The sequence below is a fragment of the Fundulus heteroclitus genome, chromosome 2, assembly GCF_011125445.2.
Source record: "Fundulus heteroclitus isolate FHET01 chromosome 2, MU-UCD_Fhet_4.1, whole genome shotgun sequence".
NCBI classification, from domain to species: Eukaryota; Metazoa; Chordata; class Actinopteri; order Cyprinodontiformes; family Fundulidae; genus Fundulus; species Fundulus heteroclitus.
Window position 1 is genome coordinate 33,548,755 of NC_046362.1, and position 25,902 is coordinate 33,574,656.

At 38.8% G+C, this 25,902-nt stretch overlaps 2 protein-coding genes across 5 annotated transcripts in view; one reads left to right on the forward strand and one right to left on the reverse strand.

Annotated features, from left to right (window-relative positions):
* The window catches only part of ckap5 (cytoskeleton associated protein 5), a 52,546-nt gene extending 41,013 nt beyond the window's left edge, over window positions 1–11,533 (reverse strand). For all 4 annotated transcript variants that reach the window (XM_036125786.1, XM_036125782.1, XM_036125775.1 and 1 more), the window contains exons 1-10: window positions 11,426–11,533; window positions 7,986–8,083; window positions 4,965–5,158; window positions 4,552–4,758; window positions 3,256–3,427; window positions 3,044–3,173; window positions 2,859–2,959; window positions 1,706–1,819; window positions 1,013–1,117; window positions 776–865 (exon numbers count right to left, since the gene is read on the reverse strand). In XM_036125786.1, the coding sequence (XP_035981679.1) occupies window positions 776–865; window positions 1,013–1,117; window positions 1,706–1,819; window positions 2,859–2,959; window positions 3,044–3,173; window positions 3,256–3,427; window positions 4,552–4,758; window positions 4,965–5,158; window positions 7,986–8,042 (1,170 nt within the window). In that variant the 5' untranslated portion in view covers window positions 8,043–8,083; window positions 11,426–11,533. The remainder of the gene's footprint in view (window positions 1–775; window positions 866–1,012; window positions 1,118–1,705; window positions 1,820–2,858; window positions 2,960–3,043; window positions 3,174–3,255; window positions 3,428–4,551; window positions 4,759–4,964; window positions 5,159–7,985; window positions 8,084–11,425) is intronic.
* Window positions 11,534–16,060: 4,527 nt separating this feature from the next.
* On the forward strand, window positions 16,061–25,614 carry c2h11orf49 (chromosome 2 C11orf49 homolog). The gene is made up of 9 exons (XM_012867442.3): window positions 16,061–16,103; window positions 16,191–16,293; window positions 17,439–17,569; window positions 18,387–18,471; window positions 19,175–19,260; window positions 21,613–21,820; window positions 21,917–22,026; window positions 23,824–23,887; window positions 24,418–25,614. The coding sequence occupies exons 1-9, from the start codon at window positions 16,061–16,063 to the stop codon at window positions 24,584–24,586; spliced, it is 999 nt and encodes a 332-aa protein (XP_012722896.2). The 3' UTR covers window positions 24,587–25,614.
* The last annotated feature ends 288 nt before the right edge of the window (window positions 25,615–25,902 follow it).

Sequence of the window (25,902 nt, forward strand, 5' to 3'; positions counted from 1 at the left end):
GACAAAGCTTTGCAGTTTCAAAACTCACGTCGGCTCTCACGGTTTATGTTGTGTGTGAATGACAAGAGACCAAAAAAAAAAAATTCCCTATGTCCATACTTCTTCCCATTTTGTCTGAAAAACGTGACTTTCTCGTCAAGTTTTCCTTTTATTCCACTGCTAGTGGCCAGGGCTCTTGACTTTCTTCCTCGCTGTTGCAAAGCGGTCCATGCCCGCTATTGTTTGGGTACGGCCCCCTATCGGTCAAAAGTATATATATATATTTTTTTTAAATCATTATTAAATTATTATTGATCTATTCGCGGGCCGCACTGAGTGATGACGAGGGCCGTGTGCGGCCCCCGGGCCGCCAGTTGCCCATCCCTGAGTTAAACTGTTTTACTGTTTTTAATGTTCTTTTTTTGTTTCTACATTCTATCCCTACTTGCTTTTATTCCTATATTTTAATCATGTAAAGCACTTTGCATTGTCTCTGTACTGAATTGTGCTATATAAATAAATTTGCCTTGGACAGGTTGCCAGTCCACAAAGCTACTTTCAAATTTGGTACATTTAATTCAGTTTAATAGATTTTAAGGCTCTAGCGGGTTTGTTTTACGTTCACACCACAGGTCTTTTCTTTGATCAATAACTACTGTTTTTTGATTTAAAACAATTATTTGCCTTTTTAGACATTTTAGGTAGCTACTTTTTTTTAAGTACCATTTTTCCCCCCAAATATTTGATGGCTTAAGAGACTAAAACAATAATAATAATGAATGCATATTGTACTCACAGTGAGGAAAATGGCATCGATGGCCTCCTGCAGGGCCTGGACAACCTGTGGCTTCTTCTCCTTAAACTTCTCCAGGATCGTTGGAACAACCTGGAAGGAAAATAATCTATTAGGGAAACCGATTCATTTTCCCTTCAACCGCCCGAAAACTCCCGTTTTTAAAATCAAAGAATGTGGAGAAACTTGAGGGACGTCAAATAAACCCTGCGAGCACAGAAAGAGGTAAGGTTCCCTTACTTGTCCTGCGTAGGTGCCAAACTTCTTCCTGAGACCAGAGGCCAATCCAGCCAGACATTTGGCTGCCAGTGACACCAGCATCACATTCGCATCTTTTCCCACAACCTGCAACAGAGAAACCACGTCAGCTCTGACCACAACCCGGCTGGACCAAGCTTTAATCAGAGACCCAACTTCATGCGCAGACAGTCAGCAGACTTGTTTCAGAAACATCAGGATGAAGTCGACTCAAGTCCGAGAAGCTTCTGTCTAACCAGCAGGTTCAGGTAACTAATGTCTTCAGGCATTCTGAACTGATGCTGAAGATCGATGTTTGAAAATAAATACATTTATCTTCCTTTAGTATCGCTTCATCAATAATGGGTCAAATTTGCATTCTCTCCTGTGGTCGGAGATCAGGAGCAAAAAGGCAGAAACTGATTCCACTCAGAAATGCCTTCATCACGACACCAAACCAGATCGGTGCATCATCAGAAACAGCCGATAAATTGGGCAGCATATTAAATAAATAAAAACTGGGTGGAGATTAAACATGAGGTTGAACAAAGGATGGAAATATTTAACAAGCTTTCCATTTTTATTGCTTTCCCCTCATCTCAAAAAAAACACTTATTTGAAATAATACTTAATAAGAGATAATACTGACATAAAAAAAAAAAAAAAAAAAAGTGGGAGAACATTTGAGGCGCTCACCTTCTTCAGGGCTCGGACCAGATCTCCGTAGTCGCCGTTCTCCAGTTTGGGGTTCTTTATCAACACTTCGACAGCTTCGAGAGCTTCTTTCCTTTCCTGCCACTTTTTAGCTTCCTGGGAAAATAAATCCAGAAATAATTATTTAAACAGCTTTTGCAGATTCTTCTAATGTAAACCGAGTCATTAGAGACGTTAACAAATGGAACCTCAAAGTCTTCCTGCTCTGTGGTTTTAATCTTTTCACATGTGAAAACAGGTTATTACATCGTCATCTTACTGCAGCTGCTATTCCTTAGACCAGATGACTGGTTACAGGCTGTAAATGTAAACTATATGCCAGCAAATAGTGGTGGGCCTTCACAGTATTGTTAAAGAAAAATTTATTATCATGATAAGTATTTGTATTTATCTCCACAACGATAAAAATCCAACTAAAGGTGTCTGAAAACATCAAAAACTGTCAATATTGTAATACTGTTGGTTTATTAAGACCATTAATATCAATTAATTCAAATATAATTAAATGCAGATACTGTGTGCAGTTTGGTAATAAAAAATAAGGGATTTTTTATGTAACCAGTGTCCTGATGAAACATTTACAGTTTTGTTTTAATATTAAATATTTTTTATGTTTTATCGTTCCAGTATTTCTGCTTATTGGGATATAATTGATACACAGTCACACCCACAGTTACAAGAAGCTGTAAATGGTCTTATCACTTATTGTATCACAAAATATCATGGTAAAATTTAAAGTCCACATCACCCAGCCCTACAAGGAAACTATACAGATCCTTTGAAAAAGTTTTAAATTAGGGCTGGATGATAATTCAACAACAATACGTATCGATCAATAGACTTAGATCAATGATAGAAAAAAAGGTCAGTAAAAAGTTCAATAGAATAACAGTTTTCCTTCCTTTTTGCATTCTAGCCATGTAGGTTAATATTACAGTCGTTACATTCTCCCAACCAATCACAACGCAGACCCAGGAACGCTCCATCCCTAAGCCCCGCCCCCTTCAAGGAGTTCAGAGGGCACACATTCTTTTTCCCCTTTTTAAAAACTTGCAGTTTTGGTAAAAAGTGGGTTGAATATCAGGTCAAGTCCAGCCCCGTTTTAAATTTGCAGCATGCGTTCTGAAAAACTCACGATTTTATCATAGAAGTCTTTGGGCATCTTTGACAGAATCTCCACAGGTTCCAGCAGATCGTACGGATCCACAGCTGCGACCGTTTCCTCCTCTTCGTCTCCTGGGAGGACAAACGGGAGAGTCCATGATGAGCCAACAGCAAACAGAAAACAACACAGCGGCTTATAAACGCGCCGGCACCCACCATCAGACTGATCTCCTTGAGCTTGTTGCTGCTCAAACTTTGCCTTCAGGTCCTGCTGAGAGCGCAGGAACCTGGACTGCTTGGGAGGGGCAGGAGGCAGCTTCACCCACTCCTCCTCCAGCTCTTTGAGCTGCAGGGCCAGAGAAAGCAAACATTAGTTGAATTTAAGCGCTCTGTGTTTGGAGCATTGTCTGACGCTGAACACGTCCCACCTGAACAGAGTTAATATTCTGCAGCGGCGGCCTCAGAGCGTCTCTGATCCATTTGTAGATTTCTATAGCGAGCAGCTTGGCCTCCTCCCTCACAGCCTTCTCTCTGGACTCAAACTGTTTGGGTAAAACCTTCACCACGGGCTTCAATGTCACTATTTTCGATCCAAACTCACTGTGGGAGAAAAATACAAAGATTAAAAATTTTTTTTGACCAATCAGAGTCAGCGGGTTCTTTCTTAATGAAACAAGAGAACGCCTCTGCAGACAGAAGCCAGTTACAGAAACCCAACACTTTCACAAGAACTTGGTCAGACGGAGAAAGCAGCTGTGGTTCAGTGAAGATGCAGGACAGGAATAATTTTATCACGTTATCATGATCAGCTACAGCATTTAAAAATCGCAGACTTCACTCCACACTCAACTCCCTAAATCAGTTTGTTTTGAAAACAGTAAAAACACTGTTAATCTAATCAAAGGAGCGATCACAGTAGAGCTGGGTATCATCTAGGATGAGCCGATTCCATAAGATTCTCGATACAAAGCTCACGATACAATACGATTCTTGATTTAGCTCAGCTTGATTTGATTTGACTCCAATAATCGATATTTATTACTTTCATATTGATGCTCAAAGTCATTCAATCAACAAAAATCAGCCAAATATTATATTTATGTTCAATTTATTGAACACTAATATATTAACAGAAAAATAAAGCATTTGGTTCAATGCATTTAACGTATCACAGAAACCAAAAATGTGCCCAAACGTCTGATTTTAAGGACGAAGGCGCTTCTAAAATCCTGTCGGCCATTCTGCAAATTTGTATCACTTTCTCTTCCTCGCTGTGAACAGTAATGACGCGCTGTGATAACGCCCCCTAGGGGTTGGGAGGTATATCGATATTGAAAGTCAGAATATCGATATTAAATCGTTTTTAAAAACATCGATATTAATCTTTGTGTCGATTTTTATGCACAGCCCAGCTCACAGCATGAAGACTAAAAATGTTTTGAATGCGATTCTGACATTAAGATAAAGAAATCAGAATTATTTCTAAAAACAGGGTCAGAAACGACCCTTCAGCTCAGTTTTATAAAGGATAGGAGGTGGAGGAAAAAGCTCTAAGAACATGTAGAATCACCTGGAACGTCTCCAACACCTGACCTACAGAACCTCAGATGGGAAACAAAGCGGCTTCAGTCGGCTCATTTCAGTCTACAAGCGCACGGATATTTAAAGGCCAAAGAAAATACTCAGACTTTATTTATAAAGAATTGGTTTCATTGGCCACCGACCTCAGAGCCTTCCTGAGCGTCTCGATGCACGCCACCACTATCTTGGGGTTCTTGTTGTCCAGCCCTTTGAGCAGCTCGTCCTGAACCACCTCGTTCTTCTCCATCTCGATGTACATGAGGCAGATGTCCATGCCCAGCTCTTTGGCCCGGGCCTTCGGCTGGTTGAACACTTTGGTGACGACGCCCGACACCACCTCACCCGCCGTCCTGCAGCACAGCGACAGCGCGGATCAGAGCTACAGTCTTCAAACATGTCAGGATTTATTTTCACTAGGAAATCCAGACTGAATTAACCTCAACAGGCAGAGATCTTATCTTAAATTTTACAACAACCTTCATCATTTTAAAGATCCGCTATCAAACGGCCAAATCTTAAAGTGGCAGATAAATCTCCGGCGGTGAACAGGACTTACTTGCCAGCCACGTGAGCATTCTCAATGAAGGCCAAGGCCGCTTCCAGGCCTTTGAGCTGGGCCACAGCATTGGAGTCTGTGACAAACCTCTTGATCAGCCCCAGGTACTTGCTCCACTCCGGACTCTTCTCATCCTCTATCTTCTGGAACAACTTCAAAGCTTCTTCATAACCGTTAAGTCTGGCTTTCCACACCTGAACAAAGATGGGGAGGAAACAAAGTTATTAAAGACATTTCACAGCAAACGGGTCAACAAAACTTTTGGAAAAGGGAGTATTTTTACTGCTTTAGGGAACCTTTCATTTCAATAACAGAGAACACTACATCTTGCATCCATACAGGCCCATTTCAACCTAAATATCATCTATTAGCTTCAGAGGGCTGATGCCAGATGGCAGTTTCATTTCCTAGTTCCAGACTAACAGAGTTCTGTGATGTTGCTCGGACCTTTTTTCTCCAGTTGCCTCCGATTTAAGCCCGTTTGCTGTTGTCATGACCCGGATTACAGAATTTGCACAGGCTCCTTGAACCTTGTGTTTATCTTGAAAAATGTTTTTTCCCTGTGCAAGATTGCTATTGTTTTGCTGCTGTGTGTGAGCTATGGCTGGGTAATACATTGATTTTATCGATTTGATTTAGCAGTTTATGACGATTTAATTTTGGAGGAGAAAAAAGAAAAAAAACTGCGAATTTTTTTGCCAAAGCAAAAAAAATAAAAAATCTTTTGGGCCTCTATGTAACTTTGCACTATATCAGTCTTTAAAGGGGAAATAGTTTTGGTAAAAGCATGCAATGTTGTATATGTTTAGGAAATCATCTTGTGAAAATACTGAATTTAAAAGCCTTTCATTTTTCTCAAAATTGCTCATCGTGCAAAACCACTAGGAGCAAATATCTTATTTTTTCTCCATTGGTCACAATGGCAGGGCCTTCCATCTTGTTTTAGAAGCATGTCTCCCAGCTTGTATTTGGTTGCGATCTGAATTTATGTCAACTCTCAGGCGAGATGATTTAAAAAAAAAAAGCAAGTTTTAAAAAACATTTTTTGACTAAATGAAGGAGAGACAAAAAAAATAATTTCTTTGATTAATTGTATTGGGTAAATATCATCCATAATCGCCCAGCCTTAGTATGAGCAAAGTTTTTCTACTTGAAAGCTAGTGAAAAATAAATAAATCCCTCCTGTGCACTTAACCCTGGCATATTGACCACATGAACAATCGAGCTTTCCTCTGGAAATATTGGAGATATTATGCAAAGTCTGGGAAGATACCGACCAGTCATAAGATCTCAGATCAGAAACAGCTGATGAGTTATTTCCATCATAGCCTCAAGGTTTTGCAGAACTAAACAAAAAAACACTTTAAGCTTGTTTATTTACTTCTCTGCACAAAAGTGGAGGAATAGTTTCATCCTTTTTAGTCTTTATATTTAAGTTTTAAAAAAATGTAAATGTCCTGCAACAGTACGTGAGAAATATTTAAAAACAAATATACACATGAAATGTGATGACTCACCTCACTGCATTTTACATCTTAAAACAGTTAACCAGTGGCTGGTAAAGCCATTGTTAGATTTGTTCTTGCATGTATACATTTACTGCAAAATATTAGGACTGATGTGTCTGTTGCCTTGGATTACACGTCCCATTAAGACTGTTTTAGGCTAATCCTGAATGTAAAGCCTCATCAGGATCCAAACAGAGTAAGCAAGTCTAAAGGAAGCTAATCAAGCTGAGACTGAAGCTGAACCCCTGACGTCTGCAGAATTCGGCTCAACGTGGTTATTAAGCCCGTCTGAGCAGATCCCGATACTTTGACCCTTAAAAATCTGTTAGGAAGCTCATTTTATAGTTTTATTGCTTTACTTGAAGGTTCAGAGCCACGGTCACAAAAACCCAGATTTGTTGGTTCTGTTGCATTTAGATAATTTTATAGTTTTAAAGTTACCTTTACGATGACTCAGTGTTAATAAACAGGTCATCTCCCAGAGCAGAGACTCTTGATTATTGCTTAAACAATCACAATTATCCTGATCAATGTGGAGAATTGTTTGACAATTATTCTCTTATTTTATCCCAAGATATGCTAATGCGCTAAACTAAGACGGAAACAATTCCTCAAAACGTTCAAGCAACCCAATTACTAAAAATCAAGACAAAATATCTGCCTTGAGAATGAAAAATTTGCAGAATGTTCCACCCCCCCCCCACCCCATTTAATCATCAGAATAGTCGATTAGTAAAATAATCCTTAGCTTCATCCCCACACTAAACATTCTGCTTTCACAGGATTGTTCTGGTAAATCAGTGAAAACTATGACTGCACACTTGGAGACAAAAAGACTAAACACACCAGCAGCCATATAAGCGCGAGTCTGTGTTAATAAACATAATTAGCAACGTTCCTGCATCACATTGCAGCAGGACTGAACTGGGAGAAAGTTTGACTTCAGCTGTATTAACATGCTTTGACCAGCTTTAGCTGTAAATTTCATTAATCTGGCTTAAGAAAGACAAGTAGCACGAATTGTCACTATAATAAAAGTATTTTTTGCATGAACAAAACTGAAAAAAAAGAAGAGTATAAGCACTGTCTAAGGCTACGTTGACACTGCAGGTCTTGATGCTCAATTCCGATTTTTTTTTGCTGAAATCAGACTTTTGGGGTGGCTGTTCATATTACTGTTAAACGCGTCCGCCGTCAGACTTCTGTCTGAACAATTTAGGACCGCTAAGCGACCCGCATGTGCCGATAACCCAAGGAAAGGTCACACAGCAGCGCACTTTTTTCAGAAGTAATGGTGAATGTAATAGTTTTTCGAAGTGTTCAATAAAGTTTTGAGAAAAAGAAGAAAATGTGCATACCGGCCAGCATCTCTCTTCAATATTAGAAAGCTGGGTCACATGAGCAAAAAGATTGAATTTGGGTCTCATTTCCCAGCAGTGTGAACGCAGCCTAAGATTTTAAGCAGATTAAAACTTGACCACTATCTGAGCCGTGAAAACAACCTGTGGCTCACCTTATGTTCACATTTCTGGTCGATGGGAAGCTTCATCCACTCACTATCGTCCCCCATGGCTGCAGGTCGGGGGCCGGGCTTCCCCTAGAGTTACTCAGCTGAAAACACAAAGCAGAATTTCTCGTGTTATCATACATGTAATCTTTATTCATTTTATCAGCACCGCTCTCCTGAGGAAGGTTAATTTGGATTTTCTGTCTTGAATTAATTTGTCATTTAATTAATTCATAATTTTTCCACCTGCTTAAATTCATTGTTTAAAAACTCTGAGCTGATCTGAAAGCCTCGACTGTGCCGTAATATTTCTGCGGAGCTCATGAAGACACCAGATTTAGTTTAATCTGAGTCCACCTTAGGACTGCTGAGCTGAAATGTACTTCAGTGTTGAGACTCTACGTAAAAGCCAGAGTTTAGTTCCAAGATGTTTATTTAAACATTTAATGTAACTTTACCCAAAACAGCAAAACTTTAAAAGACCAAACAGAGAAAACTGAATCCATTTTAATTTTCTTTCAGTAAGAAACTCCATAAAGTCCAATGAAATAACAGACGCTCACTTCCACTGGAGAGCATAGAAATGGGATGGGTCAAAGCACATAAAAGGCACAGCTGGAGGTTCATATTTCACGTCGCTCCAAACAAGTCGGGCAAACAGGCGGAAAATGCTTTCAGCTCAAAGTCAATCAGAGAGAAACCACAACGATTTACAGATATGCCAAGAATCTCCCAAACCCCTGAGCCCCAGCTTATCCTACACACTTACAAGCTCCAATTTCCAGATTTCAGACTTAGACATCATATTCGTCAAAGAAAGAATTTAGTAGCTTTTGCAAAAAAAAAAACCTTTTAGAAACAAGGCCAATATTCACAAAAACATTTTAAAAAGGTCAGACCAGAGGTTAAGCAGATAACAAGTAAGGCAAAGACGGGATTTGACACGTTTGTGGTTCATTTCCTACATGAGGAAGCGTTTCACTGATATGACAGGAGGGGCTAAAATTAAACCAAATAATCTGGTGTTTTACCTTCATTTTGTTTTCAATGCAGCTGAGTGACAACCCGACAAAGGCTGAAGACATGCTTTGATGCAAAAACTTGGATAAATCTCGCAATTCTTTCCCTTTCTGTCGGGTTTTAAAATAATCTATCAGCACCCTGCATGTGTTTGTTTCACAGTCAATGCCTGCAACACTGAGAACAGCCTCAACTCTAAATTACACCATAAAAGGCCGGGCAACTGTCCGAACCTCAGTGTAACTGAGGAAAAACAAGCATGGTTTCATTGTATTTACACACAAAAAAGTCAGACAACAGATTGCATTTCTTTAAAGCATCGCTCTGAAACACCAGTCCTCACAGGCCGGGATCCTGAAACTTTTAGATGCGGCTCTGCTTCAAACATACCTGACTCTACTCAGGTGTGTAGGGCAGCGGACGCATCTACATGCTGCTAGACACCGACCCTCAAGGATTTGAATATGAGACCACAGCAGCAAAAATACCACACCGTGTCATCACCGTTTCAGTCATTTATGTAAGTTAGAGCTGTTTTTAATTCAATCAGACCACAGAGGTACTTGAAAGAAGGCTTAAATGCGCCTGATGAAAATTCTACATTAACGAGTTGAATGGAGAATATTTTGATTACCACAGGATTGAAGATAATTAGGTTTTTTTAATGCAAGACAGAAATTAATGTGAATTAAACAGAACATCCCTATCAGATGAACCCTGACAAAAGATAATTAAAACCAAGGCAGTGCTGCGTTTGCAAGCCCTGGTTCTAATTCATGAAGATCTCCAGTGTTTTAAATTTTAAAACCTTCTCTTCCTCACTTTATAATAATTTTTTGCAAGGTTGGTTCTATGAATGCAATCGTCTCTTAAAAATCGGTTGATTAGAGAACAAAACATTCCTTTTCTGTACGCCCATTGGGCTTTCTGCTGTGTAGAACCGGGGATCTAAAGGTTGCAGATATCTCCGTTTTCCACTCTGGATCTGTTCGGGTGTTCTGCCCCTCAGCATGTTTGTGAAAACAGTTGTCCCAACATTCAGAGAGGTTTTTGGTCCTTACAGCCGCCATTAAGAACCTTTACTTTATTCATTTGCTGTCAAATGTTAATATGATACTAGTGTCAATGTGTTGCATAACTAAACAGTCATGAAATCAAGGTAACAGCTGGATGTTATGCTGGAATAAAAAAAAAATAAAAATGTATTTTTATTACCAGCAATCCAATTGGAGATCTATCCTGCAGCCAACCTTAACAGTGGTCTGCTAGACAACCAATTGTTTGAGTCCGACATAACGAAGCAGAGACACTAAAGTTGTAGGAACCCAGTCCTTAGAACCAAAGCTTAAGGGGGGCGGGGTTCTTGTGCTTTTCTCCAACCAGAATCCCCATAGAGAACCCACACAAGCAAGCCATTACCCACGACTAGAGATGCACAACTGAAAAAAATACAAATTATATTGCAGAGTTCTTGTTGATTACTGCAATGATTAAAGTTTTTCCACCAGTTCTTCTCCAAATGAATCCATCTCCTCAGCATGGAGGCAGGTGCTGCAAAAACTTGTTAAATCAACCCTTTGCTTTCAGGCCAGGTTGGGGGGGGCAGCAAGGGAAACACTTAAAACACGCAGGGCAGTGGGTCGTGGAGAACACGGCCGATAGAACTGCCGCCCCACCCCCCCGTCTCATTATTAATGAATTTCACTTCCACGCAAGACGTGACGGCTTCGGCAATACCACGGAGAACGTTATATCGGTTCAGCAGAAGAAAGACGCCTGCAAGGCATAACCAACACGGAGGGTGCAGAGACACTCCCCATTAGAGAACCTGGGGAGTTTAACTCTCCTTGTGTGCAGCGTCACTGAATGCTAATTGAATTTATTCAAATTCCCCAACCATAGCTACCCCCCCCCCCCCCCTAAAAAAAAGGCTGCACCCGAATCTCCACCCCGTTTAAACCAAACAGCAGCCCTGTCTGTAGCTACCTGAGGCCCTTGTTATCCTCAAAACAGTCTTTTATTTTTTTTAAATCAAGGCGTTTTATTTGGACAGCATCGGTCAACCAGCGCCATGATAACTAGCTACCTCAGCAACAGCCGTTGCCCTGGTTCTCATCCCCAACATGAAACATAAAACAACATATACACGATTTTGGTTCTACTAACGTCGTGTGCGGAGTTTAAAATAATAATAAAAAAAGATAATATATATATATTGAGCGTCACCGGTTCCAACGAGAGCCCGCTGACGTCTCCAGCGGCCGTTAGCTGCTTGGAGACGGCTACGAGCTAACCGTCCATCCGCGCCAACACAGCCAGGCCGAACAACGCACTTATCCGCCGCAGCAGCTCAAACACACCGGCGTAGGAATAAAACGGACCGCAGGTCGACAAGGAGGGAATAAAAACGACACGAAATTAAATACCTGTTGACGTCTCGGCAAGACAATAAGATGCAGGCAGCCCGGCGATATGAGAGCTACGGTGATATCAGCCCCAGTCAAGTCTGGCCGATGGGGGGAATGCCTTGAGTCGCACGTAGAAGAAACCGTTTCCGCTAAAAATAAAAGTCTACCAGACACCGTGGAATGGGTGTGTTAGAGAAGATGAAGTATGCATAATATTATCCTAAAAATGTATAATACTTTCATAACGCTCTCTGCATATGGTTTAAGCATCGAAATCTTCAGATCGTAAATAGTTGATTGACTCTTATTTTACACAGTCACTTCCCGTTTAGGCTCCGGTGTTTTTGCCTTGACGCACCTTTTCAAACGAGTCCAAGGGCGGAGAGACCTGAGGGGGGGGGGCTTTGTCCTATCTGTACCCGTTCAGTCTGACCGAAGGAGCATTGTCACAGACTGAAAAATATCAAACAATCCCAAACAATCAGGATTGTTTTTAACCATACTGCTTTATTTATTTCAGCTGCTGGTTTTGCAATTTGTTTGTCACCAGACATTGCCAGTGATTGGCTGCATTTGAACAATGCTCCGCCCCCATTGTGTGACGTTCGTTTGCTGATTCGATGAAAGCAACGTTGCTCACGCTTTGTAGAGAGTTGATTGGCTGCTTTGAGATAAAGCCCGCCTCTTAGCTACACAGTGCGAGCTACTATTGGTTGCTTCATGTTGACGGGGTACACACCCGTGTTTTTTGACTGGCTAATTCAATTTTCTTTTGTACGTGTTCATTTACGATATATGTGTTATACAATTAAAGGAATTTATTTTCATTAGAAACGTCATAACATAGAATGAAAAAGAGAATTACAATTCAGACCAGCAGCATTTTTAAAGAAATAACGGGAAGAACAATTTTCTAAATCAAATCAAGTCTAAAACCAGTTTCAATCAGGCAAATCAAATTTATAGAAATGACAAAGCAATAATTATTTTGTCTTAATATAAGTTACCTGACAAATCTATTTAAAAATTACAACTACTCGAAAATTCTACTGCCCGTATCATTACCAGAACCCCCTTTATCAGTCACAACGCCTGTCCTGCAGCAACTTCATTGGCTTCCTTTTAAATATCGCATAATTTATAAAAAATATTCTGATTACATTTAAAGCTATCAATAATCTTGCTCCAAAGTATCTCACCGAGCTCCTTCATATCAAGATACCCACTTGCTCTCTCAGGTCCTCTTCTTCCATTCAGCTCATCATTCCACATGCTCGTTTGGTTACCATGGGGTTTAGAGCTTTCAGTTATTCAGCCCCATATCTTTGGAACTCTCTGCCCCATTACATTCAACACTCCACGTTTATAACTACTTTTAAAACTCACTTAAAAACATATCTTTTTAGACAGGCATACTCTTTATATATTTTTCATTTAATTTGATTGTAAAGATCCCATCCTTTCCCCTGTTCTTTTTTATTTTATTCCTGCTCTTTGTTGATTCAATGTTTATTGGATTGAGTGTTTAATTGTTGATTCTCTAAGGTGACCTTGAGTGTTGTGAAAGGCGCTTATAAATAAAATGCATTATTATTATTATTACATGGACCAGGGTTCACCAACCTTTTTGAAACTGAGAGCTACTTCATTTGGTGTTCTGTCATACGAAGAGCTAGCTGTACGGACCTTTCAACCAGAAGAGTCAGAGTTCACCTTAACCTTATGTGAAATAAATACATTTTGAATGCTTTGTTATAGATGTTGTCATTTTTAAATCTATATAAATAAAAATGTGATTAAACAAGAAGAGTAAGGGCTACTTGGTGAACCCCTGATATGGACTATAGAGGGGTAACATATTTTTGATTGACACATTTTAGAGCTAAAATCTATGACTGCTTATAACATTTTGTTGCACTGTCTAAATTGAGTAATAAAAATAAATAGATAGAAATAAAGAAAATAAACTGAAATCAAGAATACTGAATTTGACATCCTACCTGGCTGGATGGATGGACGTGGTTTAGTTTTACTATACTGATGTTCTACTGGTTCAATTATTTTCTGAACACAAACAATCTAGGAAAGAGGTGATTGATTTGAAGCTCAAATTCTGTTTCCCTTTTGTATATTTCATTGATTCTGCTATCATTGGGGTCGCTGTCATCCGCTTACCACCATTGATAGAAGTATTTAAGTGCATTGTGTCTGTCTTATAGATCTTTTTTTTTTTTTTTTTTTTATAAAATGCAAGTAGGAGTGACACCCCTTGCCAACAAGCGCTCCCTCAGGGGGGTTTATTAAGTATGCCTTGCTAGTACCAGCATGGACTTCCTTTTTCCTTTGAAATCACATTAGTTCTTCATTATGTAGATTCAACAAGTGGCATTTGATTCAGGTGTGTGGGGCAAGAGACAAATCTAAACGCTGCAGGACTCGAGGATTGGAGTTTTGAGACCACTGCTTTAGAGATTTTGCTTATCTTGTTCACCCTGAAACAAAGTGTGTATGAACAGCCCCTGGTTGGGAACTTTAATATCTCATAATTCCTAGACGCTTGGACGTAGCAAAACCAAACTTGTCATGCTGCGTTCCCTCTGGGCTCTTTACAATTCTGGTGAAGCACAAATATTTTTCTCCTTCCTATGGCTATTTCCATTTAGCAACATGCTAAGCGTTATTTGCGAAGATGCTTGTAATCCATAGGAGGAGTAAACCTGTGTGAACTGCAGCCTGAGTAATCTTTTCTTAGCTGACAAGAGTGGCACTTAGTGGGTTCTTCTGCTGCCTAACATGTTATGGGTATTTGTTCCAAGTGGTTATTTAAACTACTGTTGCCTATCACCTCTAACTGTTCTGCCCATTCTCCTCATACCTCCAATTTCAACAAGCACTGGATATTTTCTACTCTTTGGACCACTTCTATAAGCCTGAGAGATGGCTGTACTGGGTTACTGACTGTGTGAAAATCCCACAAGATAAGCAGTTTCTGAAATATTCCAATCAATCTTTCCACCACCAACAACCATGACATGTTCAAAGTCACTTAAATCTTCTTTCTTCCTCACTCTGATGCTTGGTCTTTGCCGCCACGTAATTGGTTACTTTACTGCAACAAAAGGGGTGTACTTAATAAAATGGCTAATGAATGTTTAGCTACTCCATTAATTTTTTGAGTGTTGCGTGGGCTCACATTTTGATGGGACATGTCTGTAGAATCACCAAAGAATGTGTCTTGATTAGATAAACGCCTTCAACCAACTCCTTTCAATGCAGAGGAGCAGCAACTCCTCTCCGAGCTACTCCTGGATAATCAAGCTCCCCACCTTATCTCCAAAAGCTGATCACAGCTGCTTGCATCTCAATTTTCATCTCACCTACTTCTCCATCCCGCATAAAATTATTATTATTAATAACAACAACAACAACAATAATTTTTAGTTATTATCATTGTTAAGTCAACTCAACTTTATTTGTATAGCACTTTATGATACAACTCAGTTGGCCAGAGTGCTTTGCACACCATAAAAGTTAAAATTTCAAAATATAACCGAATAAAAACAACAAAAAACACAATAAAACAAGTAAAGAGCATATACATCGAAACAAACAATAAAACCACAAAAGCCATGTTTCATTATGAAAACCAAGAGATAATTTTTTTAAGAACAGAAAGTGAGTTGGCATGATGTGTAAATCTTATGCAGCTTATATAATCATTCATTCCTGCTGCTATCAGATTTTACAATGCTGCACTGTAACTGTGACCATAACTGTAATAAGTAATGTGCAATAACTAATGTGCAATAATCTAATTAATACACTGTCCTACAACCCGTGCAATAATCCTGATGTAGTGACTTCTGCTGCTATCAACACCTGAACATAAGTCAGTACACATGTATGTATGTATGTACAAATGTATACAATGTATATGCACATATATACGCGTAGGTACGTATGTAGGCGCATAGATATATGTATATATTTAAGTATATAGATATGTTTATATATATATATATATATATATATTTATATATATATATATATATATATATATATATATATATATAGACCACCAAGAATGTAAATGAGACATCATATGCCCATTCCTATTTCCTTTTTTGTATTTTGTATTCTTTTTGATCCATTGTATATATGAAGATTCATGTATATAACTGAATGCACCTTCCCTACTCAGCACCTTCTTGTATGAGCCGATGTGACGAGTGAATTTCTCCATTGTGAGATCAATAAAGACTGTCTTATCTTAATAATAATAATAATAATAATAATAATAATAATAATAATAATAATAATAATAATAATAACCATCATCATCATCATCATCATCATCATCATCATCATCATCATCATCATCATTATTATTATTATTATTATTATTATTATTATTATTATTATTATTATTATTATGAAGCGGAACCTTTACCTGTTGGTATTTTCTACGGGTTAAAATTCATGTAGCTCACAACATCCGGTCTGTTTCCGGTTTCCATAGATGGAATGTATGGAACGGTATGAAATGATGACAGTCGAAACCACCCAGAGCCTTCAGAACTGAATTATTTTGCTGGTAAAGTTCTGTCAGTTCTTCGATGATCTGAGCTGGTTTATCCCGGCAGAATTAGCAGAATGAGCCGCCTGACTTCGGCCGTCCCCACTGAGCAGTACCTCGGTAGGTTCGGTACTGCGGCTGATCGTCTCTTTTGGGTCGGTTCGGTTCCTCTTTGTCTGAACATGTGTGTTTTGTCTCTCTCTCTAGCGGACAGCCAGGTTCTGTTTTATCTGAATGACGCCGTGACCCAGCTGCTGGACCACAAGGAGGAGTACACCCAGTTCGGCTTGGTTCGATACTTCGCCGAATAGTAAGTCCCAAATTCAGCAGAACCGGACCCGTCCGAACTGCCTGGCTGCTTTAAACAGTTTTGTATTAATTTGCCTCAAATCAGAAATTATGATTTAAAAAAAAAAACATCCAGGGCTGGATAAATGTGGAATAAATAAATCAACAAATCATACACTAATTTATATAAAACAACCACGGAATTTATTTATTTTTAAATCAAAATCTGAACAAATTTAAGTGATCAGTCATAAAATAAACACATATAATATTGAGGGGAGGAAAATCTTTCAGCATTTTGACAAAAATCAACATTTTTAGTATTTCCAGTTCTAGGTGAACAGCTTTACTTACAGGACTTTATATCACGTGTTTTCAAATCAATAAAAATTGTAATTTTCATAAAATCTAATTTTTAAGCATGTTTTTCACACTATGGTGGATATAAAAAGTCACAATGCTAATGTCACTTCAGGGTTCATGAGGTATGTGTTCTAGTAACTAGGTTTATTTTTAACTTTTATCAGAAACCAGTAAAGAAAAAAAAAAATAAACAGATTTCTTAACATCTTAACGCCTTAACTTACTAACGGTCGTGTGTTGTCCTTTGACATCACTGCCCATTAATAGTACGGGTGACTGTTAATTATTTTATTTTTATCCTCGGCAGACCTTTCGGTGTATGATCATTTTTTGTGTTTTTTGATGTTTGTTCAGTGGTGGAACTAAAAATAAGTAAAATGTTTTTAAAATTAGTGTATTTTTCCTTGATTTGAGCAGGTAAATAAGATGATCTGCCAATAGAATAAGATTTTTGCACTTAAAATAGGAACAATTCATCCCCATCATCTTATTTTAAATGCAATATATCTAATTATCTTATTTTAGGGGTCAAAATACTCATTCCATTGGCAGATAATCTTATTTACCTGCTCAAATCTACTAACTTTACTAATTTTAAGAACATTTGACTTAATTTTAGATCCGTTTTTGCTGTGCAGATTTCAAAGTGAGGGGCAAAACAACGGTCTGGTGGGTACGAACTGATGCAAAGTCAGGAAAGACAGCCCCTTTTTAAACCTGTGGTGTGGTACATAAAAATCCAAATTGTCTGAATACGAAATGGAAAAGTGGTGGAATGACCTGCACCCTTAATCCTGTTTTCAGTTTCAGCAGCGTGAAGAACAGCAACCATGTACTCTTCAGGGAGTTTAGCTACATCAGAGCCACCCAGCACAACAGAGCGTCCTTCATCAGAGTCTTCTGGAGATGCTTCAGACAGATCGGCAAGAGTGGAGGTGAGAGCTGCAGCCGATCTGCACTGCGGTGATAACGTTTCAATCGGAAATTATCTTAAGATAACATACTTTAAGCTTAAAAACGGACTGATCTGTCAGTAATTTGCTATTCAGTTAAGTTACAAATGACTGAATCAAAATCAGACGCGTTCTGTCTTGGTCACGTTTAGGTCGTAGTTGTTGGATACATGAACAGATTTACCATGGATGGCCGAAAATGCCTCAATCCATCAATAAATGTTTGTCACACTAATATTTACAGAAAAAAAGTGACAATTTTAAACATTGTAATAATTTTTCAGTGGAAAAGAAAATTATTTAATTGCACTTAAACAGTTCTTCTTGTTAGGCAATAGATAGCAACAAAACTGTTTTGTAAGTGAGGAACAAAGTTAGGACACCCGTACTCCTCCTCTCTGGTTGCTAAAACATCAGCGAGCATCTTGTTTCCATCCAACACCTCCGACACCAGTCTGAGGAAATCTCGCCCCACTCCTCACTTCCAGCTGTGAGATATCTGACACGTTTCTTGCATGTTCAGCATATTTCAAGTCACCCAGCAGCATCTCAATAAGAGATAAGTCCTGGACTTTCCATTTCTTCACTGTCAGGAAGTTCTCGGTGGATCTAGTTTTGGATGGATCTTTATTTCTGCAGAGGTTGTGTAAAGCTAAATCATGAGCCTCTGTCTGTCAGATATAATAGTGGCTGTTTTATGTGAGCTCCTACACAAACCTGTAAATTGTGTCTCCCTCTGAACAGGTGGCTGATTTTTGAAGAAAGTTCTGGGTTTGTTGTTGTTGTTGTTGTGTTGCAGACTTGCTGTCCGTGCTGGAGTACAGGTCTCTGCTGCAGTTGCTGTGTCCAGATTTCCCCCTGGAGGTGGTGCGGAGCGCAGCCAGGTCAGCAGGGTTACAGCTCTTAATTTTACGCTGGACCCGGGGATGTTACCTTAGCATCGAAAGGGTCTGATGGAGAGACTTAAAGCAGCAGCAGAAGAAAGAAAATACTGAAACTAGAAATGCGTGATTACCGCTGAGACCATCCATTTCTGGAAGCTGTTCTTTCATTACCAGTAAATAATGTCCACAAGACTCTCCATGAGCTTCAGCATCTCAGACACTCAAGTTGAGTTGAGTGTCTATCCTCTCTTTCAGATAGAGCCTACCAAGGTGCGGCTCTAACTGAAATCAATGCATTTAAACTATTCTACAAAATAGAGTCAGAAGAGGAAAACACCCAAAATATCCTGTAAATGTCCTCACAGAGTTTAAATAGCAGAATATTCAGGTAAAACCAAACCTAACATACAAAAAAAAAAAAAAAAAATTCCTGCATTGGGAATATTTTGCTCTTACTCCACCAGTATGTTTTCTTTTTTAACATTAAAGCAAATGTGTATATGATCTTAGAAATAACTTTAAATCTCCAAGATGAAACCTGGTGGTGGCAGCATCATGCTGTGGGGATTATTTTTCCCCCACCAGGGACAGGAAAGCTGTTCCTTTAAACAAATTCAGATCTGGATCTTTTCAAAGATCCGGATCTTCTGTGATTCTGTGTGCTGCTCATTTACTCTGCTTTATTCTTTCTCTCCTTCTGCAGAATCGTTCTGATGGATGACGCCACTGATTGTCTGATGTCGTTCTCTGACTTTATTTATGCCTTTCAGCTGCAGTTCTACTACCAAGGTAAACATCCAACTGAACCGCTGCGACCGATACGACTCATGGTCGACATGAACACAGGCAATTCAAGATTTATGAGCAGCTGCTCAAATTCTCTTATTTCTTTTATGTAGATGTTGAGGATGACACTGAGTTAATTTCTAAGTAGCTTGAATACTTTAGCCACCATATTCCACACATTTCTGATTAATGATTCTGCTAATGATGATTCTGACAAAAGATAAACGTGGACAGAGCAGAAAACGGACAGGAGAGTGAAGCTCTGGGTTTGCTGGTCCACTTATGTTCCAACGCTCAGACATGAACTTTAGCTCCAGTGTTGGGTGGGAACTCAGAGAAGAGCTGCTGCTTCTCCTTCTCATCAAAGGGCCGTCAAATTACAGCAACTACGAGTTTTGTTTAGAAATCGATGCAGGAAAAACAGCCAACATGTAAAATAGTAAATGGAACAAATATTTTTAAAATTTTATGAACATAGACAGTACAAAAAGGAAACTAAAAGTAAGTCAAATTGTCTTGAAATTACTGGATTTTTCCTTGATTTGAGCTGGTAAATCAGACTATTTGCCAATAGAGTGAGTATTTTTACCCCTAAAATAAGATAATTAGATATATTGTACTTGAAATAAGATGATAGAGAGGAAATGCTCCTATTTTAAGTGCAAAAATCTTATTCCATTGGCAGATCGTCTGATTTACCTGCTTAAATCAAGGAAAAATACATACATTTTTAAGAAAATTTGACTTACATTTAGTTCCCTTCTTGCAGTGGACGTAGACTTCAAAAAGTTTTTACCCAGGTGCCATTAAACTCATAAACCAGGTATAATATACCTGCAGCCAGGTGTACCAAGGATGCCACACTGCACTTCACGTGTACTATATTTAACTTTTTACACTTTCTTATATCTTATTTTCATTATGTGTTTGATGAGCTACAGGGAATACATTTATTTTTTGTTGTCCACATGTACAATGGTGACAAAGGCTATGAAATGCAATGCAATATAAAAATGTTTGTGCATAGAAAAGGGATTTTTTTTAACTGCATTGGACCAAGACGGTCTACAAAATATTAAGCGATTGCAGCTGCTTAAGTGAAGTGCATTATTTTAGGATTTTGGGGACTGCTCAGATGCACGATTAAACAATCCTGCTGCTGTTGATAGAAACTGTTTCTGTGTCATGAGATTCTGGCTCCAATGGACCGCAGTCTCCTCCCAGAAAGGAAAAGACACAAACTGTTTCTGTCAAAGCTCAGGCCGGCAAGGATTGGCCACAATCTTTCAATTTCCCTGAATCCCTAAATTCCCTGGGGCATCCAGGTGCTGTAGTGAGAACCCAAACAGCCAATTATCCTCTCTGCAGATTAAATGACACGCTGGAGTGGATAAAGAGAGGATGGACTCAGAAAAGTGCACCAGCATTTCCTTTTAACAGGGTGAATTTTTTTCAACTGCAGGGTTGCTCATGTTAAACTCCCACCTTTGGTCTATGTAGCAGGTCACAAGGTTGTCCCCCACAACCTGCTGAGATGACCCCACCAGCTGGTATCCCATTGACTGTTGACTAAAGAGACTGCTCAAAAACAGAACCAGTACTCTCTGAAGGCTCTATTTATTATTTATCCCATTTGGAATGGGACCACCTTTGGTGTTATTGGGAATAAAAGGTCTCGGTTTGACGTCAGAAGCTGTTATTAGGGCTGGGCGATATGGATTAAAAAATAAATCTCCGATTTTATCATACCAAATCCGATTAATCGATTTTTTTCCTCCTTTTTGTTTCATAAAAAGAAATTAAAGAAATTATTTTAAAACTTTGCTTTTTATGTCAAGTATTTCATCAGGGAGTTGACCTGAATTCAAAGTGCAACTAAAAACAAGCTGTGAAACATGCTTGTAAAACAAGATGGCAGCCGTGCCATTATAAACAATGAAAATATAACAAAACATTTGCTGCTAGTGGTATTACACATTGAGCTAAGAACAGGCTTCACTGCACTTGTGAACTTCAAACTAAGTAAAAAAAAAAAAGTAAATAAGTAAATGAAGTACCTCGTATTATGGTAAAAAAAAGTTTCTACTTAACAATATTTTGACAATACATTTGTCTAAACATATATTCAGCATCACATGCTGTTCTCTTCATGGAAACCCAATGAGTGTATTGGCAAAATAAAATCCAGATTTTCCAAAAATGAAATCTTAAAGAATTGTAAATTCGAATTAATCGATTAAATCGATTTATCGCCCAGCCCTAGCTGTTATATCTGCAGCCTGACCTCTGATGGACGCACAGATGAGTAATTTAACAGAAACCGATGAGCAGTTTATGCCTCCTGTCGTCCTGCAGAGTTCCTGGACAGCGTTCAGGTGATCTACCAGGATCTGTTAGCCGGGAAGAGCCCCAACACCGTCATCGTCCCCACGTCCTCCTCCGTGGAGCAGCTCATGGCCGTGGCCGCAGAGGAGAACGACAGGGAGGAGCAGCAGCAGGACGGCGTGGATTCGTCCACGCTGGCTGAGTGCGTGGACGCGCTTTGTGACAGGTTCAAGCACAGGTGAGCGCCGCAGACCGCCAGCCTCCCGCTTTTGTCTGGATTTCTGATCATTGCAGCGTTTGGTTGCTTGTGTTTTTAATGCGTTCCTGTGTGCAGCTATCCCTCCAGGACGTGCACGAGGGAAGTCCTGGAGCAGATCGAGAAGGTTTCTTACTACGGCTTCCTCATGAGTCTGGCTAAACATGAGGGCATCAACCAGGCTATCGGTGGGTTCAACAGAACCCTTCTGCTGCTTTTACACATGCTTTCTCTCAGCATATGCAACTTTACCCATAAACCAAACATATTCCAAATATTTTTCTTTCCCAAAAAGTTAAAAAACAAAACAACTGGACTTTTTTTTCCCCAAAGTTTGAAGACATTTCACTTCCCATCCAGAAAACTTTCTCAATTCAATTCAATTTCTGGAGTAATGTGGAGTTCCAAGCTTTCTAGTATTGCCCAACCAAGGCCTTGTTATGGCTTAGATAACAGATGAAATTGCAAATTGAACTGAAACAGATCCACCCCTTAGCAATGGGGAGTCATTAGGTTAATTGTTGCCCTGGCTTACAGGAGTGATTTTTTTTTTGATTACCTGCATGGAGGTGATGATTGGAAGGAATCAACCCTATAGCTGTGTTGTAGGTTTTTGAGAGTTGGACCTCCTCCTCTGTTTAAAGTTGTTTTTTCTCTCTTAACGTCTTCCTTCACCTCTCTCTCAAACCATCTGTCTTCTTTGTCCAAAATGTGAACATTTTGGTCCTCAAAAGAGTGTCCGTTGTCCTTTAGGTGTAAGTGGACAGCAGAGGTAGCTCTCCTGTGTTGAGCCATGCGTCTGTGGAGAGGTTGTTTGGTTTCTCCAACATAAAGATCAGAAACATTCCTCACTGCACTGAACTGCATACACCACTCTGCTCATCTTAGGTTTGGGGGTTTTGTCCTCTGGATGCACCAGCCTCTGTCTGAGGGTCCTGTTTGGTTTGAAATGTACTGGGATTTTGTGTTTGGAGAAAATCCTCTTGAGTTTTTCAGAGACTCCAGCAACATATGGGATGACGATGTTTTTTCCGTTTATTCTTCTCACCATTATGTTCTGCAGCGGGTCTTTTGGATTTGCACTGCAAAAACGGATCTAAAAATAAGTAAAATGTTCTTAAAATGTATGTTTTTGTCCTAGATTTGAGCAGGTAAATAATATTATCTGCCAATGGAATGAGTATTTTGACCCCTAAAATAAGATAAATAGACACCCTGCACTCAAAATAAGATGACGGAGATGAGTTGTTCCTATTTTAAGTGCAAAAATCTTATTCCGTTGGCAAATCATCTTATTTACGTGCTCAAACCAAGGACAGATGCACTCATTTTAAGAAGATATTACTTATTTTTAGTTCCGTTTTTGCAGTGTGGATTCCATACAGGTGATCAAAACATCGTTCCTGTAGTTTGCATGTTATCTAAGCCATAACAAGGCCTTTCTTGGGCAATAACATAAAGCTTGGAACTCCACATTACTCCAGACATTTTGAATTGAGAAAGCTTTCTGGATGGGAAGCGAAACGTCTTCAAACTTCAGAAAAAAGTCCAATTGTTTTTGTTTTTTGGAATGACCATGACCTGGATGACTGAGAATCTTCACCAGCATATTCAAAATATCTAAGAGGTTCTGGGTTGATTTAAGAAATCAGGTTTTAGCCTACCAGCTTTCATCTCCACCGTATTAGTCGTCCTACACATCAATAATTTTGACACAAACAAACAATCCGTCTCAGATTGATGTTTCATGGATGTTTTGATTTAGTCATTCCAGGTTCTCACCACCGATTTGGGTGGAAATAAACACGCAAAGGCTTTTTGCATGCAAATACCTCATATTTTTATATATATGCTTATGATGCACTCCTATACAAGTCTGGAGGAGTCGGCTTTTGTTTGGAAAGTCTGACAAAACGTTTCCCATTTTTATCTCGTTTATATCCTGATAAATGTAGACATAATTTTCCTTCTCTGAACTGTTACAGGAGCGTTACCCAGCAAGGAGGAGCTGCTCATTGACCCAGAAATGGACCAGGAACTCGACAAATTGTGAGAACAAACACACAGAACACCATTTTATTTCAAACATTCAGTAATCACTGCTATTATTAGAAATGTTACACTAATATAAATTTCAGTTTGATCTGTACTTCTTAAAATAATCCTCAAAAAATGGAGATAAAAAAAACAAACTGTCCTCATTAGTAAGGCGGCTTTAAGGCTACAGGTAATCTACAACATGACAGAGTTTGTGTGCTGGCAGATTCACTTTAATATTAAAACTTTTCAAACATTTCCCTTTTAGTTTGAACTATTAAACAGTCTCACTAACTGTCAGAATCTTATACAAAATACTATATTTGATTAAATCCAGAGCTGAAAGATGTCTCTCTTTTGTTTAAAACAGTAAACATTGACCAGAGTCGTTTGTTTCAGGGAACCTGCTGTTCAATGTATGAAAAATAAGACAAAATTGATTTTTTTTTAAATAAAGAAAGTAGTAAAGAAAAGATAAATGCTCACCGCTCATCTGGTGGGATGCAGTTTTAAGTTTTGTCTTTCCGTCTGGATAAATCTAGAATCGCTCAGATCTCTGTGAGTCCCGGCAGCAACAGCAGCGGCAGCGCCGTGGGGGGGTTGAAGGAGGTGCAGAGGAGGGCCTCCCCACGCAGGAACATCCACCACCGCAGGAAAATAGAGGTGGAGAGCGACGGCTCCACCGAGGAGACGGACTCCTCTGAAAACTGAATCTAAACCTGCTGGTTGGTGCTGGTCCGTCCATCTTAAAGAGCAGAGTCGCCATTTTTCATTACATATTGTTTATTGTTTATTAATCAGCAAATAAATGTGTTCCTTTTACAACAACAGCTAATGAATTACTAGAAACTATGGAAGAAATGTATTCTCATCAGAATCCGACTTTTTTTTAAGTTGCTGAATTTCCATCCTGCTGCTGTTCCATGGGGTCAACAGTAAGAACTCTATGATGGACAGGAAAGGAGATTCGGACTGCTGTGCCAATTTCGGACAGCCTTTAACTCCGACGTCAATATGTGACGGAAACGCACGTGATTAAAAAAAAGAATCACATACATAATTTGACAGGATAAAAATTCAATCTTATAAATTAAATCTCTAAAAAAAATCTTATGCTAATGAGACTAGATTTCTTCCACCATAAAATCAGAAGAAAGAAACCTCGAGATGTTACCAAAAAAATCAAACTTGACGCTACAATTTGGGGCAAAACTGCTTTCAGCTGACCTTTAAGTGTAGATATGTTGCTTTTTTTTCTTTTAATCTGTAAATGAGCTTCTTAATTAATATGTATATGTAAAAATCTGTTTTAATTTTGTGTCCGGTAATCTTTAAAATTTCTAGTATTTATGGAAAACAGGCTCTATTTAAATGTTGACAATGAAACAAATATGTTATGAATGTACCTTACAAGCAAAATGTAGCCTATTTATTGTTGAAGATATTTATGAATTAAGGTAAAAAATATATGAAACGTTTTTTTTAATCCTTCATATCACTATGTGTTTGCTCTTCATTTTAATCCTCTTCAATGTTTATGTCAGGTTCTTTTTTTATTCAGTCCTATCTCATATAGTCAATATCAAGCTTTTCGTCTTCATCTCTGATTTTCTGCTGGATATGACGTTAAACTCTAACACTGCATCGCTTGCTGACTTCTTATTATGACAATATATGAAATGTGATTCAGTATGTATGCAGCCACTCTCGCACTAAATAATAAAAGCTGCCCTATATTACAGGTTTGTGCTTTATTTTTGTTTATAATGGAGCCATTGGAGTTAAACTGTAAAGTGCTAGCAGATATAACCATAGACTTCATCAGCTAAAGGTACTGGCCACAATAATTACAGAAACTGCAAGAAGCTTTTGTTGCTTTTTATTTATTTTTCCTTCTGCATACAGCGTTCCTACACAATATTCATGTAGAAATTTCCAACTTTTGCCAGACAAACTTTTCCAGGATTCCCAGTCCTTTGCATTCATTTTAAAATGTAAAAAAAAAAAGGGTTTATATCAGATATTTA